At 46.8% G+C, this 12,159-nt stretch overlaps 2 protein-coding genes across 2 annotated transcripts in view; one reads left to right on the top strand and one right to left on the bottom strand.

The window, feature by feature from the left end:
* Nucleotides 1–1,599, bottom strand: part of LOC123513704 (N-sulphoglucosamine sulphohydrolase-like) — a 2,439-nt gene extending 840 nt beyond the window's left edge. Inside the window, 4 exon segments of the mRNA XM_045271079.1 lie at nt 1–39; nt 42–918; nt 998–1,084; nt 1,490–1,599. The exon segment at nt 1–39 is cut by the window's left edge and continues 840 nt beyond it. Of these exon segments, the coding sequence (XP_045127014.1) occupies nt 1–39; nt 42–918; nt 998–1,084; nt 1,490–1,504 (1,018 nt within the window). The 5' untranslated portion in view covers nt 1,505–1,599.
* Nucleotides 1,600–2,742: 1,143 nt separating this feature from the next.
* Nucleotides 2,743–11,133, top strand: LOC123513594 (proline-rich extensin-like protein EPR1). Its single transcript, XM_045270844.1, is given in 4 exon segments — nt 2,743–2,818; nt 8,890–9,288; nt 9,291–9,644; nt 9,647–11,133. Coding segments are annotated over 3 exon segments (2,070 nt in total). The 5' UTR covers nt 2,743–2,818; nt 8,890–9,059.
* The last annotated feature ends 1,026 nt before the right edge of the window (nt 11,134–12,159 follow it).

Genomic DNA, 12,159 nt, shown 5'->3' with positions numbered 1-12,159 from the left:
TCAGTGTGACGGGGGCGCCGTGTTTCCAGATGGAGTAGTGGGGTAGGGCACGCCCAGCCAGGCCATCACGGTGGGCGTCAGGTCCAGCAGGGAGGCCAGGGCGTGGGAGGTGGTGCCCCAGGAGGCGGGGTGGCGCGGCGAGGATACCAGCAGGGGCTCCACCACGCCAGGGTCGTACAGGTTGGTGCGGCCCCGTGCGAAGGGCACGCCGTTGTCCGAGGTGTAAATGACGAGGGTGTCGTTGAGGTGCCCCGCGCGTGCCAGCTCCGCCATCACCACGCCCACGCCCTGGTCGAGACGCGAGATAGTGCGATACTGCGCCGCCAGGTCGAGCCGTGCGGCGGGCGTATCTTGGATGAAGAATGGCACCGCCACGTCCTCGAGGCGGTACTGCTCGGGCGTCCAGTCCGGGATGACGCCCATGCCCGGCGTGCCGTCCCCGAAGCGCTCGCAGAAGGTGCCGTACTGGGGGTGAGTGTGGCCGCAGCGGTGTGGGTCGTGGAAGCCCACGTACAGGAAGAAGGGGCGCGGGTCAGGGGCGGCCAGGAAGCGTCGCACCAGCTGGCGCATGCGCGTGATGTTGCGTCCCACCTGCAGCACGCTCTCCGTCTCCTCTGTGTGCGCGAACTCGAAGGGAAACACGCCCTCGGGCCCCACGTGCTTTTTGCCTACGATGCCTGTGCGCAGGCCATGCGCCGCCAGGATGCCGGACAGGCTACGCGCGCCGTCGAAGGAGGAGAAGTGGTGCACGCCCTGGTGCAGGCCGTACATACCGTTCTGGTGGGAGGGCAGCCCTGTGAGCAGCGCAGCGCGGGACGGCGAGCAGCTGCTGACGGAGGTGAAGGCGCTGGAGAACACTGTGGAGCGGCGGGCCAAGGCGTCCAGGTGTGGCGTGCGGCACGCTTTGTTGCCATAAGTCTGGAGGGAGAGACGGCATGACTCTAAGTGTGTGTGTGTGTGTGTGTGTGTGACATTACCGTCCTGCCCTCATGCCTACCGTCAGCTCCAGCCCCGCATCGTCCGCTACCAACATCAACACGTTGCCGCCCTCCGCCGCCACCGCCGCCACCAGGAGAACCGCCACCTGTGAGGGAAGAGGGAGGGGGGCGAGTCAGGGTGTTTGCAGAGAGAGAGAGAGAGAGAGAGAGAGGGAGCTGTTAGTGTTAGTAAAGGAGGAAAGACGTAATTAGAGAGAGAGAGAGAGAGAGAGAGAGAGAGAGAGAGAGAGAGAGAGAGAGAGAGATAATCGGTGCAAAGGTTCTCTCTCTCTCTCTCTCTCTCTCTCTGTATTTCCTCTTTCACTAACAGTAACAGGAGTAGTAGTAGTAATGCGGTAACCAGAATGTCATAAATACCACTACTACTACTAGCTATTACTACCACTACCACTCGTACCACTTACCACCACCACCACCACCACTACCACAATCAACACTACCTTTACACGTCCTAACCTGCCAATCACCACCACCACCACCACCAGCCTTACCAGTGTAGTGCGCATCTCTCTTCTCACTTGTTGCCTCCTCGCCTGGCAGCTTCACACTAACAGCGAGTTCTCATTATCTGTCCTCTTGTCCTCATTCAGCTCCGTCCCCCCCACACCTCCTCCCAGAGCCAGTATGCAAACCTTTCCCTTAGTATTTGCAAAGGCCACATTTCATTAATCAAAGTTCCCCACGAGTGTTTTTTTTTTCCTTCTTTTTTCTCATTGATGTTTGTTTAACCCTTCAGTACCATGACGCGTTTTTCTCTTCATTCTGGTTACTATTTGGTGATTTTATACAGCTTCGGAAACTCACGTAGGGATTAGAGTAGTGAAGACTGGCCATTAATCTTCTGACCTCCATAGACCCTTCCTAATGCCAATCAAATGGTCTAATCATGCCCAAAGCTCAAGGTAGAATTGCGTTACATTACTGAAGAGGTTAATAAAGTATCGGTAAAGTCTTGTCTTTTTATCACTGAGGGCTGCTGGGTGTCATCATGGGAGTTATGTACTGTATAAATTATTGGTAATGAATATATAACTAAAGATAAATTAATAAATGAATAAATAAACAACGATGGTTACGACGCGCGTGACGGAAATAAACGATGCGAGTTTCCACGATAACGATGCGAGCTTCCACGTTAACGATGTGGGCGTGGCGATGGCTGTACGCCATTGAAGTCTTCCTTTCTACACAGGTACTAGGATGAACCCTTCCTCCCCAAGGGTCCGCCCCAGCAGTCCCGTGGGCGTGAGGGCAGTGACGAGGCAACCTTGCCACATCTCACAGGGCTCGCCATGAGCACTGACTTGCCAATGCCACACTCCACGCCCACGCCCCCCATCCATTCTCATATATATATATATATATATATATATATATATATATATATATATATATATATATATATATATATATATATTATTTTTATTTATATATTTTTTATTCATTTATGACTTTAAGGGGTGAATGAGCATTGCAGTAATTTGTATTAGTTCTGGGCAGGGCGGCAAACTGGAAAGCCGCGGGCATCCTGCTAACTACGCCACTGAATAGGGTAGATAGATAAATACATCATAAAATCTCAAGATACGACGAACATATCAAGAAACACAAACTCCTGCATTTAACCACTGAAAAAGACACAATAAAATAATAGAGCACAAAATAACCCTGACAATCCACCTCAAACCCACAACAATATAACAAACACAATAAAAAGCATTAATTTCCCGCCAAACGGTCCCTGGAGCAAGACTGTCCACCATCACGTGTTTACATGCGCTGCCTGCCAACGCCTGTACTCTCTGCTCCTTATATATCAGGTATGAGGGGCCCCACACACCCTGATACCCACTGCAACTATACACCAGCACACCTTCTGCCCCTGGGGATCCTTGGGAGTGTGGTAATGAGTCAGGGGAAGGCGAAGTAAGGGTTAATGTTTCTCCCTCCTCATCGTTCAAGGATATGGAAGGGAAAGAAAGAGAATTAATTTTATATTCTTCTATTTTTTTCGTGTCTGTGGTGTTTCCAGGGCGTTGTTTTGTGCTTAGACGTTTTCTGGTGTTGCTTGGTGTGTTTCCTGGTGTTGTGTTGGTTGGCAGTGTGTTGTGGTAAGGAAATATGGATAGAATTGTTTTTCCGTGTGTCGTTGCCAGATTTTTTTTTTTTTTTTTTTTTTTATTGGCATATTTGTTCTCCAGCTGTGTGTTGCTTGTTGGTGAGAGGTGCAGTGCTGGTGTGTGGTGAGTGTTGCAGTGGTGGTGGTGGTGGTGTGTTGCTTGCTGGTGTGTGTGGTGGTGAGTGTTGCAGTGCTGGTGGTGTGTGTGTGGTGAGTGTTGCAGTGCTGGGGTGTGTGGTGGTGAGTGTTGCAGTGCTGGGGTGTGTGGTAGTGAGTGTTGCAGTGCTGGTGGTGGTGTGTGTGGTGGTGAGTGTTGCAGTACTGGGATGTGTGGTGGTGAGTGTTGCAGTACTGGGGTGTGTGGTGGTTGAGTGTTGCAGTGCTGGGGTGTGTGGTGGTGAGTGTTGCAGTGCTGGTGTTGGTGTGTTGTTTCCTGGTTTCTCAATTCCCGGCTCCCACTTCACAGCTCCTCCACCCGGGTGATTTGACACCACTTACATGAAGCCACGCTATTGGTTAACGAGAGAGAGATAGAGAGAGGCAACTATGCTGTCATCTCTCTCTCTCTCTCTCTGTCATCCAATAGCGTGGCTCCTTATATGTGATGGGAATCAAGATGGTTGCTTTACGAGAGTGCCGGTTCCTTTCCCACGTTTTGGAATTCACGGATTATTGAAGTTGTTGTGTTAGGTGGAGGTAATGTTTGTTTCTCCTGAAGTGATGTGGCTTCTAACTTATTTCAATCACAGGATTTTTATGATGTCACAGTATATTACTCACATCCGGCCTCTTCTTGAATTCAGCGCAGTTGTGTGAAATTCCGGCTGCTTGGTGACATAAAGTTACTTGATTTGATTCAGTGAAAATGTAGAAATATTGGTGGTTTGGGGCCCATTCTACATAGACAGGCTTGCCGCACTTGATCTCTTTTATGTCCGGGGAAGATTAATAACCTCTTTAGTACTGGGATGCATTTTTAGCTTGAGTTTTGGATACAATTAGACAGTTTTATCGACATTAGGAAAGGTCTATGAAGGTCAGAATATTAATGACAACAGTCGCCAGTATTTTAATCCACACATGAATTTCATAAGCTGCATATAACTGCTAAATGGTAAGCATAATGAATATGGAAACATGTCACAGTACTGAAGGGGTTAAGAGCTAATCAGGGCACTCTCTTAATATAGACATCCCACCTGCTCTCCTTAATTCCTGGCTCCCCATTTGCAGCTCCTCCACCCAGCTGATTTGATGTCATATATATGAAGCCACATTATTGGTCAGCAACACACACACACACACACACACACACACACACACACACACACACACACACACACACACACACACACTGAGCTGGCACAAGCCAGAGGACCGGGTTTGATTCCCGGCCAGGTGGAGATATTTGGGTGTGTCTCCTTTCATGTGTAGCCCCTGTTCACCTAGCAGTGAGTAGGTACGGGATGTAAATCGAGGAGTTGTGACCTTATTGTCCTGGTGTGTGGTGTGTGTCTGGTCTCAGACCTATCCGAACATTGGAAATAATGAGCTCTGAGCTCGCTCCGTAGGGTAACGTCTGGCTGTCTCGTCAGAGACTGCAGCAGATCAAACACACACACGCACACGCACACACACACACACACACACGCACACACACACACACACACACACACACACAAACATATGGCAATGTCCTAATATCCTCCTATTCCTCTTATTATTATCTATTCTTCATTCTGTCTCCTGTTTTATTTCCATTTCTTCCATTTATTATCCATTTCTTATCTATATCCTAATTTTAATCCTATATCCTCCATTTGTTATCTTTTCTTTCTCTTTCCTTTCTTGACCAATAGTGTGGCTTCCTGTGTGATGGTGGTGGGATCGGGCAGATGTTGACAAATAGGTTTGAATCCCACCACATACCGCCTTGAAGCTTTGCCGTTTGTGGAGTGGTTTAAAGTTAGCTACATGTCACCATGATACCCAGGTTCCAGGTGGTTACACTAAAAATGCACTTGGCTGGTGATATGGGTCCTAATATGCCCACCACTAGAAAGAAAATTGCCTGTGTCACTAATGGGTGGAAGTTGAACACCGCTTCCCACATACACTCTTCAAGTTTGCCTACTGGTGCTATAGGCCATAACATGAAAAAAATAAAATAAATAAATAAATAAAAATAAAAAATAAATGTGACGTCCAATCAGGTGGGTGGAGGAGCTGTGAAGGTGGAGCCAGGAATCAAGGAGAGCAGGCGGGACATTTATATTAACCCCTTCAGTACCAGGAAACTCTTCCATATTTACTCTCCTTACTATTTGGTGATTTTATACAGCTTCAGAAACTTTTGTGGGGGGGATTAAAATAGTGAAGACTCTGACCATTAATCTGACCTCCATAGACCCTTCCTAATGTCAATAAGATCATCTAATCACACCCCAAATTCAAGATAAAATTGGTTACATTAATAAAGAGGTTCAGGAAGTGCCTTGATCTGACTGAGTGTTGGAAGGTCATGCACAGTCATCCCTTTCCAACTAAACCATTTCCTTATGCTCCAGCTCTGGGTACAAGCAGCCACTAGGAAACTTGCCCATGTCCTTTGTTCTCTAGAATGTTGTTGCTGTTATTTCTCAGTCCGTGTCGTTGGTCCTTGGAATTCTTTACTCTCCGATGTTGTTGAGTTGTGTTGGTGTTCTCAAAGTCGCTCTCAAAGATTCTCTCAGTCCGTCGTGGTACAGTGGAACCATGCGTGCTTTGGGGTCTGAGGGGTCTCCAAGCACACAGGTTCAAATCCTGCCCATGGTCCGAGTGTAGGTTGGGCTTCATCACTCAGGGCAATGGTTTCCTAGTGAGTGGGCTTTTAAATAGGAGGTACCACAAAAAGTATCCTCCTTTAGCCCATATATTCTTGTAAAATGCCACATGGTACCAGAAAAGAAAGAAAAAAAAAAAAAGAGAAAGAAGAAAATACCTGTATGACTTATCCACATGTATTCTTGCTCCACTAATACACTTTCCATCCTATGTCTAAGCTGGCTGTGTCTCGTGTTTGTGAGTTTGGTTAGGCTGGTGCATTGGTGGGTTAGGCCTTGTGGTTCCTTATTTCATGTTATCACTAGAATGGCTTGTAGGGAAAGGTTTGTCTGGGTAAGAAATGTTGGGTAAATAGTAAAGGCTGGAGAATTTCACACACTACTGTACATGTTTAGCGACTTTCAGAAACTTGTAGGAAAAAAAGAAAAGGGAAAGTAAAATGGTTATAAATTAGTAAGAAAAGATGGCTGGCCTTGCTTTTTTTTTTTTCCTTTTCTTTTTCTTTTTCTTTTTTTTTTTTTCTTTTTCTTTTTCTTTTTTTTTCTTTCTTTATTCTTCTCATTTTTGAGCCTAATTCTTCCATTTCCATCCAATTTCACACACTACTGTACATGTTTAGCAACTTTTGGAAACTTGTAGGAAAAAAAAAGGAAAGAAAGTAAAATGGTTGTAAATAAGTAAGAAAAGATGGCTGGCCTTGCTTTTCCTTTTCCTTTTTCTTTTCTGTTTTTTTCCTCTTTCTTTTCTTTTTTTTTTTTTTCTTCTCTTTTCTTTTATTTCTTTATTTTTCTCCCTTTTTGAGCCTAATTCTTCCATTTCCATCCTAACCTAACCATCCCCAAAAGTATCATCTAGATAAGCTGAAGGTTTAGTTAGGTTAGCATACTCCTGGCAAGATCAAGATTGAAAACATGGCAGCCATCACACAATGAACAATAGACAAGGCAACATGACTCTTCCTAATGTCCACCAACCCGTTCCTTCATTCTCCATCACTGTGACAAGTTTCCAGAAGGTAACGTGTGTTGTTTGATGTTCCGCAGTGTTGGTTGTCTGGCGAGTGAGTGTTGGCCTCGGCAGAATAGACCAAAGTTGCCGCCATGTTGTCTAGAAATATTATGACAACCCTTTCTACAATCTGCTTACCCTCCTATCTATCTGCTAGCCTTGACCTGATCTAACCTAGCCTGATGAGAGAGATAGTTTGTATTTTTATATTAATTCTGGTGACTATTTGGTGATTTTATACAGCTTCAGAAACTTATATGGAGGATTAGAATAGTGAAGGATGGAACACTGATATTTTAACCTCCATAGACCCTTCCTGGTGTCAATAAAAAGGTCTAATCGTACACAAATCTCAAGGTAAAAATGTGTCTCAGTATTGAAGGAGTTAACCTAATCTAACCTGTCTTAATCAGAGAGAGAGAGAGAAAAAGAGATTTGGTGTCTTCATATTTATTCTGGTTAGTATTTGGTGATTTGACACAGCTTCAGAAACTTATGTGGGTTGAAATAGGAGAGGCTGAGGCCATTAACCGTCTTCAGTACCACGATACATTTTCACATTTATTCTGCTTATTATTTGGCATTTTTATACAGCTTGAAAAATGTATAGAAAATTGTTTAATCCTACCCAAAACTTATAAAAATGCATCCCAGTACTGAAGGGGTTAATCTTCTGACCTCCAGAGACCCCTCCTCATGTCAATAAAATCGTGTAATCTTACCCAAAAAACTCCCGTAAAAATTCATCCCAGCACTGAAAGGATTAGAACAATGAACAAATAAATGCACATTGTTACCGCTACTTGGAGTTTGGTTTGCCGCGTGACGGAACTCGTAACTCAATTTGCCAATATCTCAAGTCAGTTTTCCCCATTGAAATTAATTGAAATGCTGTGAATCCGTTCCAGTCCCCAACAGCATTTCTTAACGTCTTCAGATGAGGGAAAGTCATCTGGGAATAACAAATATAGTGTAAAAAACAATGAAATATAAAAGAAAATGTAAATAAGTAAAATGGTGGAGATGAGACAAGCTGGGATAATGGAAGGTGGTGGTGGAGGTGGAGGAATGAGTGGGGAGGCTGAGGGTGAACGGAGGAATGGGAGGAGGCAAGCTTAGTACTCATGGTCAGACAACAGAAATTTAGCTACAAAACTACAAAACACTATCACAACACGAGAAATGTTTCCGTGGTGGCCAAGAAAAAGGAAAATAAATAAATAAATAAAAAAAAAACGTGTTGGAGGTTGGATTTTTTTTTGTATGTGGTAGGGGAAAGCCGGCCTGAGATAATGTAAAGAGTGAAATAAAGAAATGAAAAATTAGTCCACTTATTTGCCAGTCTCCATGCAGGTCTGAGAGAGTTAGGCAAAGGTTAGTGGGTGTGGTGTTCTCTTCACCAGCCGGCAGTGGTGTGCTTGGTGCTGGCGTGCTGATCAAAGTGGACTATTGACTGGATGACAACTCACCTCAGACTTCCCATGAGTTGAAGGTTCTGCCATAGAATGAATAAGAGAGAGAGAGAGAGAGAGAGAATACAGGTAATTCTTGATTTACGCGATAGATGCGTTCCAATAGACATCGCATATTTCAAAATTTGTGTAAAATTCATGTAAAACAAACTTGTAATTCTCCTAAAAGCAATAGATAATAGGGGAATGTGGGATGTGGTCCAAATCGTGTAGAAGCAAACCCATCGCGCAAATTTAATTAGATATAATGTTTTATGGGTCGCGTATTAACAAAAATGCGTAAATTAAATACGTGTAAATGAAGAGTTAGCTGTATTATGGTTCCTGTGATGAGAAGCAATGTTGGCGATGAGTTTGTCACATTGAGTGTGTTATGTATTGAGTTATCACTTCCTGTAATGTATGTAAGCCTAACACCATCACCACCACCACCACCATTACCATCATCATCATCACCATTATCTTGCAGACCTGACTCACTGACTGGCTGGCTGACAACACCACCGTGCCACCCGCTGAACACGCCAAACTGCCACCACCAGTCACCAGGCACCAGGCACCACCAGACGTCACCAGGCAGCAGCGTTTGGGCGAGGCTGCGTGGGAGTGAAGTGCGGTGGAGCGTGGAGGAACGGAGCCATGAATAATGTGAGCATTAACCCCATGGAGGCGATGGGTGTGCGAGGCAATGCTCCGGCCACCTTTGATTACGGCCATAACAGGTTCCCCAATGGTCTCCCTCCCCCCCCTCTGCCAGGCATGGGTATCCTTGTGCCCGGCCAGCCCCCTCCGCACCACCCCCCTCCATTCCCCAACCCTGGTATGATGCCCCCCATGCATGACGGTCATCCTCCCTCCCCCATGCCTCCTCTCCCACCCCATCACACCACATGCCCCTCCACACACACTATGCCACCGCCGCCACAAATGCTCCACCAGCCCCTCCTCCCCACCCCAGGCCATGGCTAACATTCCCATGCCCCTCCCCGCCCACAGTTCACCATGCCCCCACCCAGAGAGCCACCACCCTCCCCTCACACTACACACCTCACTTTCCATCCCCTCTTCCACCTGGGCCTCACCCCCGGCCTCACCTCCCACTCAGATCCTCACCGCCTCCCACAGCCTCCCCACAGACACCTCCACCTCCTCCTCTCCCATGTACACCCCTCCTCTCCCCCACCACTGGTTATCAAGGCCAGCCACCCCTACCACCTCTTCCACCACCCCTACCCCACAACACAAACCTGATGTGTCTAAGCTACCCCCACCTCCACTGCCTAAAGACCCACCCCCTCTACCAGAGGCTAAGACCACCACCACCCCCAGCACCCTCCCCATCACAGCACCGCCACTCCCCAAGCTGCCGTTCCCCGCCACACAACCCAAGAAGAAGGACGAAGTGGAGGGACCCAAACCAATTCCAAGCATCGTCACTTCTCGTCTCTCCTTCTCCAAGACCACCACCACCACCACCACCACACCCACCACCGGCGCCAGGGTCACGTGCAACACTGCAGCACCCCGCCGGGACACCCCATCTCCGCCCATCAGTGCTCCATCACCTGACGAGGACGATGACCCCATACCTTCAGGGAGTCTTTCCAGCGACGATGCGTATGACCCAGAAGACCCCATGTTTTCTCCGAGCTATGACAGCGACTCCCCGGCTTCCAAGGAGGACAGTGTGGACTCCCTCATCGACAAGTATGTGAGGCGGCTCGGCAATGCACATCCTAGTGTCCACAAGTCCTCCTCCTCCTCCTCTTCCTCCTCCTCCAAGAAGTCCTCCCGCCACCACAGACACAGGGAGAAGAGGAAGAAGTCGCCACGCTCGTCTGTCTCCGCGTCGCTCACCCCAAGCCCGACCAAAGGGGAGAAGGGTGTGGTGGCAAGCTCCCCCTCCCGGCCAAACCTTGACGCACGGCTCAAGATCATGTTTGGGGGCACGCCGGCGGCACAGAAGGAGAAACGGGTGAAGGACAAGGCAAAGAGGAAGCTCAAAAAGTCACTTAAGCAGTTCCCGCGGCCGCCAACCCCACCCAACACCCTAACCGCAGCTCCTTCAGCCACCTTGCCACCCCCAGCATCACTACCCCCCACCGCAGTCACCACTACACCCACCACTACACAAGCAGATGACGATTTTGAACGTCCGCTTTCCCCGACACCCTCCCCGTTCCTGTCACGCCACTTGTACCTCTACTGGCACCGGGAGACACTGAGGGCCCGGAGAGGCACTGTGGAGACCAAGACTAAGACACTAGCCCAGACCAAGCCTCAGATTAATGGCCAGGCTCTCGTCACGTCTCCACTCAAGGCATCCATTCCACCACTGCCGAAAAATCTCCCCACAGTCCCTCCGCCTAACTACCGCGCCCCAATGCCTCCTCCTCCTGTGGGTAAACCAATGCGGGAGACGTCACTGAAGGCCGAAATTATGCGTAACATCACCCGCATGCATCCTTATAAGAGCAGTGACACTCGAGGACATGCTGTGAGGCCAAACGCTGATGCAGAGTTGGAAATAAGCAGTGAGGTGAGTGGAGAAGAGGAGGAGGCTATGGAAGGGGTAGTGGAAGTGGAGACAGTCAGGTTGGTGCTGGATCGAATAGTGGAAGAGCTGAAACACGCCCTCCGCCAGCACCTCACCAAGGATTTAGTAGATATGCGTGTCTCGGTGTGTCTGGACGGGACGGATGGTGGGTCGTAGTGGCGTTCAGTACAAAGTGGATGGGTGGACCTATAATCGCTGACTTGTGGGTGTTAGTGGTGTGTTAGCTGTCATAAGTCCTTAGTGGAGACTGAAGTAAGTTAGAAAAAAAATAAAGAGGAAGGAAGGGTTTGGATCTAAATACCTATTCATTCTTGGGTAAAAAACAGTGAAGACAGGTGAAAGTAGAATGTATTGCTCATTCTAGCAAAATAAAGAGAAGTGAGAAGGATTTGGATTGCAGTACACCTCCTCATTCTTGGATATAAACAGTGAAGACAAGAGAATGAAAGTAGGTGTTATCCGTTCTCCTCACTGGAAAGGAAATGAGACAAGGAGTGGAAAGAGAACGATGGAAAAAGTGTTCTTGGCTTGCTGGAAAGGAAATGAGACAAGGAATGGAAAGAAAACAAATGGGAAAAGTGTTCTTGGCTTCACACTTACAAACACTGAAGGGAACCAACACACTGGGGTGAAGCAAGGCAAATAGGGAGGAAAAAAGGAATGAAATGGGAAAACAATGCAAACAGTGGCAAAAAAAGTAACAATAGGGTGAAGAAAAGATTGATAAAAAAAGGGAGATAGGAAAAAATAATGGAAAGGAGATGAAATGTAACAAAGGGGTGAAGAAAACATTGATAAAAAAGAAAGATTGGAAAAAAATAATGGAAAGATGAAATATAACAAAAGGTGAAAAAAAAAATGACAAAAAGGGAAATAAAAAAAATAATTGGAAAGGAGATTAAAACTGTAAATATGGAGACAAACTGTTTTTCTTTACTCCTTGTTCAAGAAAAATTAGATAAAAACAACAAAACCAAAGAAAAGGAACACAAAAAACAACAAACGAAAAACAAAACAAAGGAAATTACAATCAATCACTTTTCTATCCACTCCTTGAACCTAAAAAAAAAAGAATAAAAATGATGCGGAAAATAAGAAAATAAACAAAAAATAAACAAACAATGAGGTTTTTCCATATTCCTGCCTTCCCCGCCCCACTAGTGTGACCTGCAATGAACCCCC

Source organism: Portunus trituberculatus, chromosome 36 (assembly GCF_017591435.1).
Source record: "Portunus trituberculatus isolate SZX2019 chromosome 36, ASM1759143v1, whole genome shotgun sequence".
NCBI lineage: Eukaryota > Metazoa > Arthropoda > Malacostraca > Decapoda > Portunidae > Portunus > Portunus trituberculatus.
This window is presented reverse-complemented; position numbering and strand designations above follow the sequence as displayed.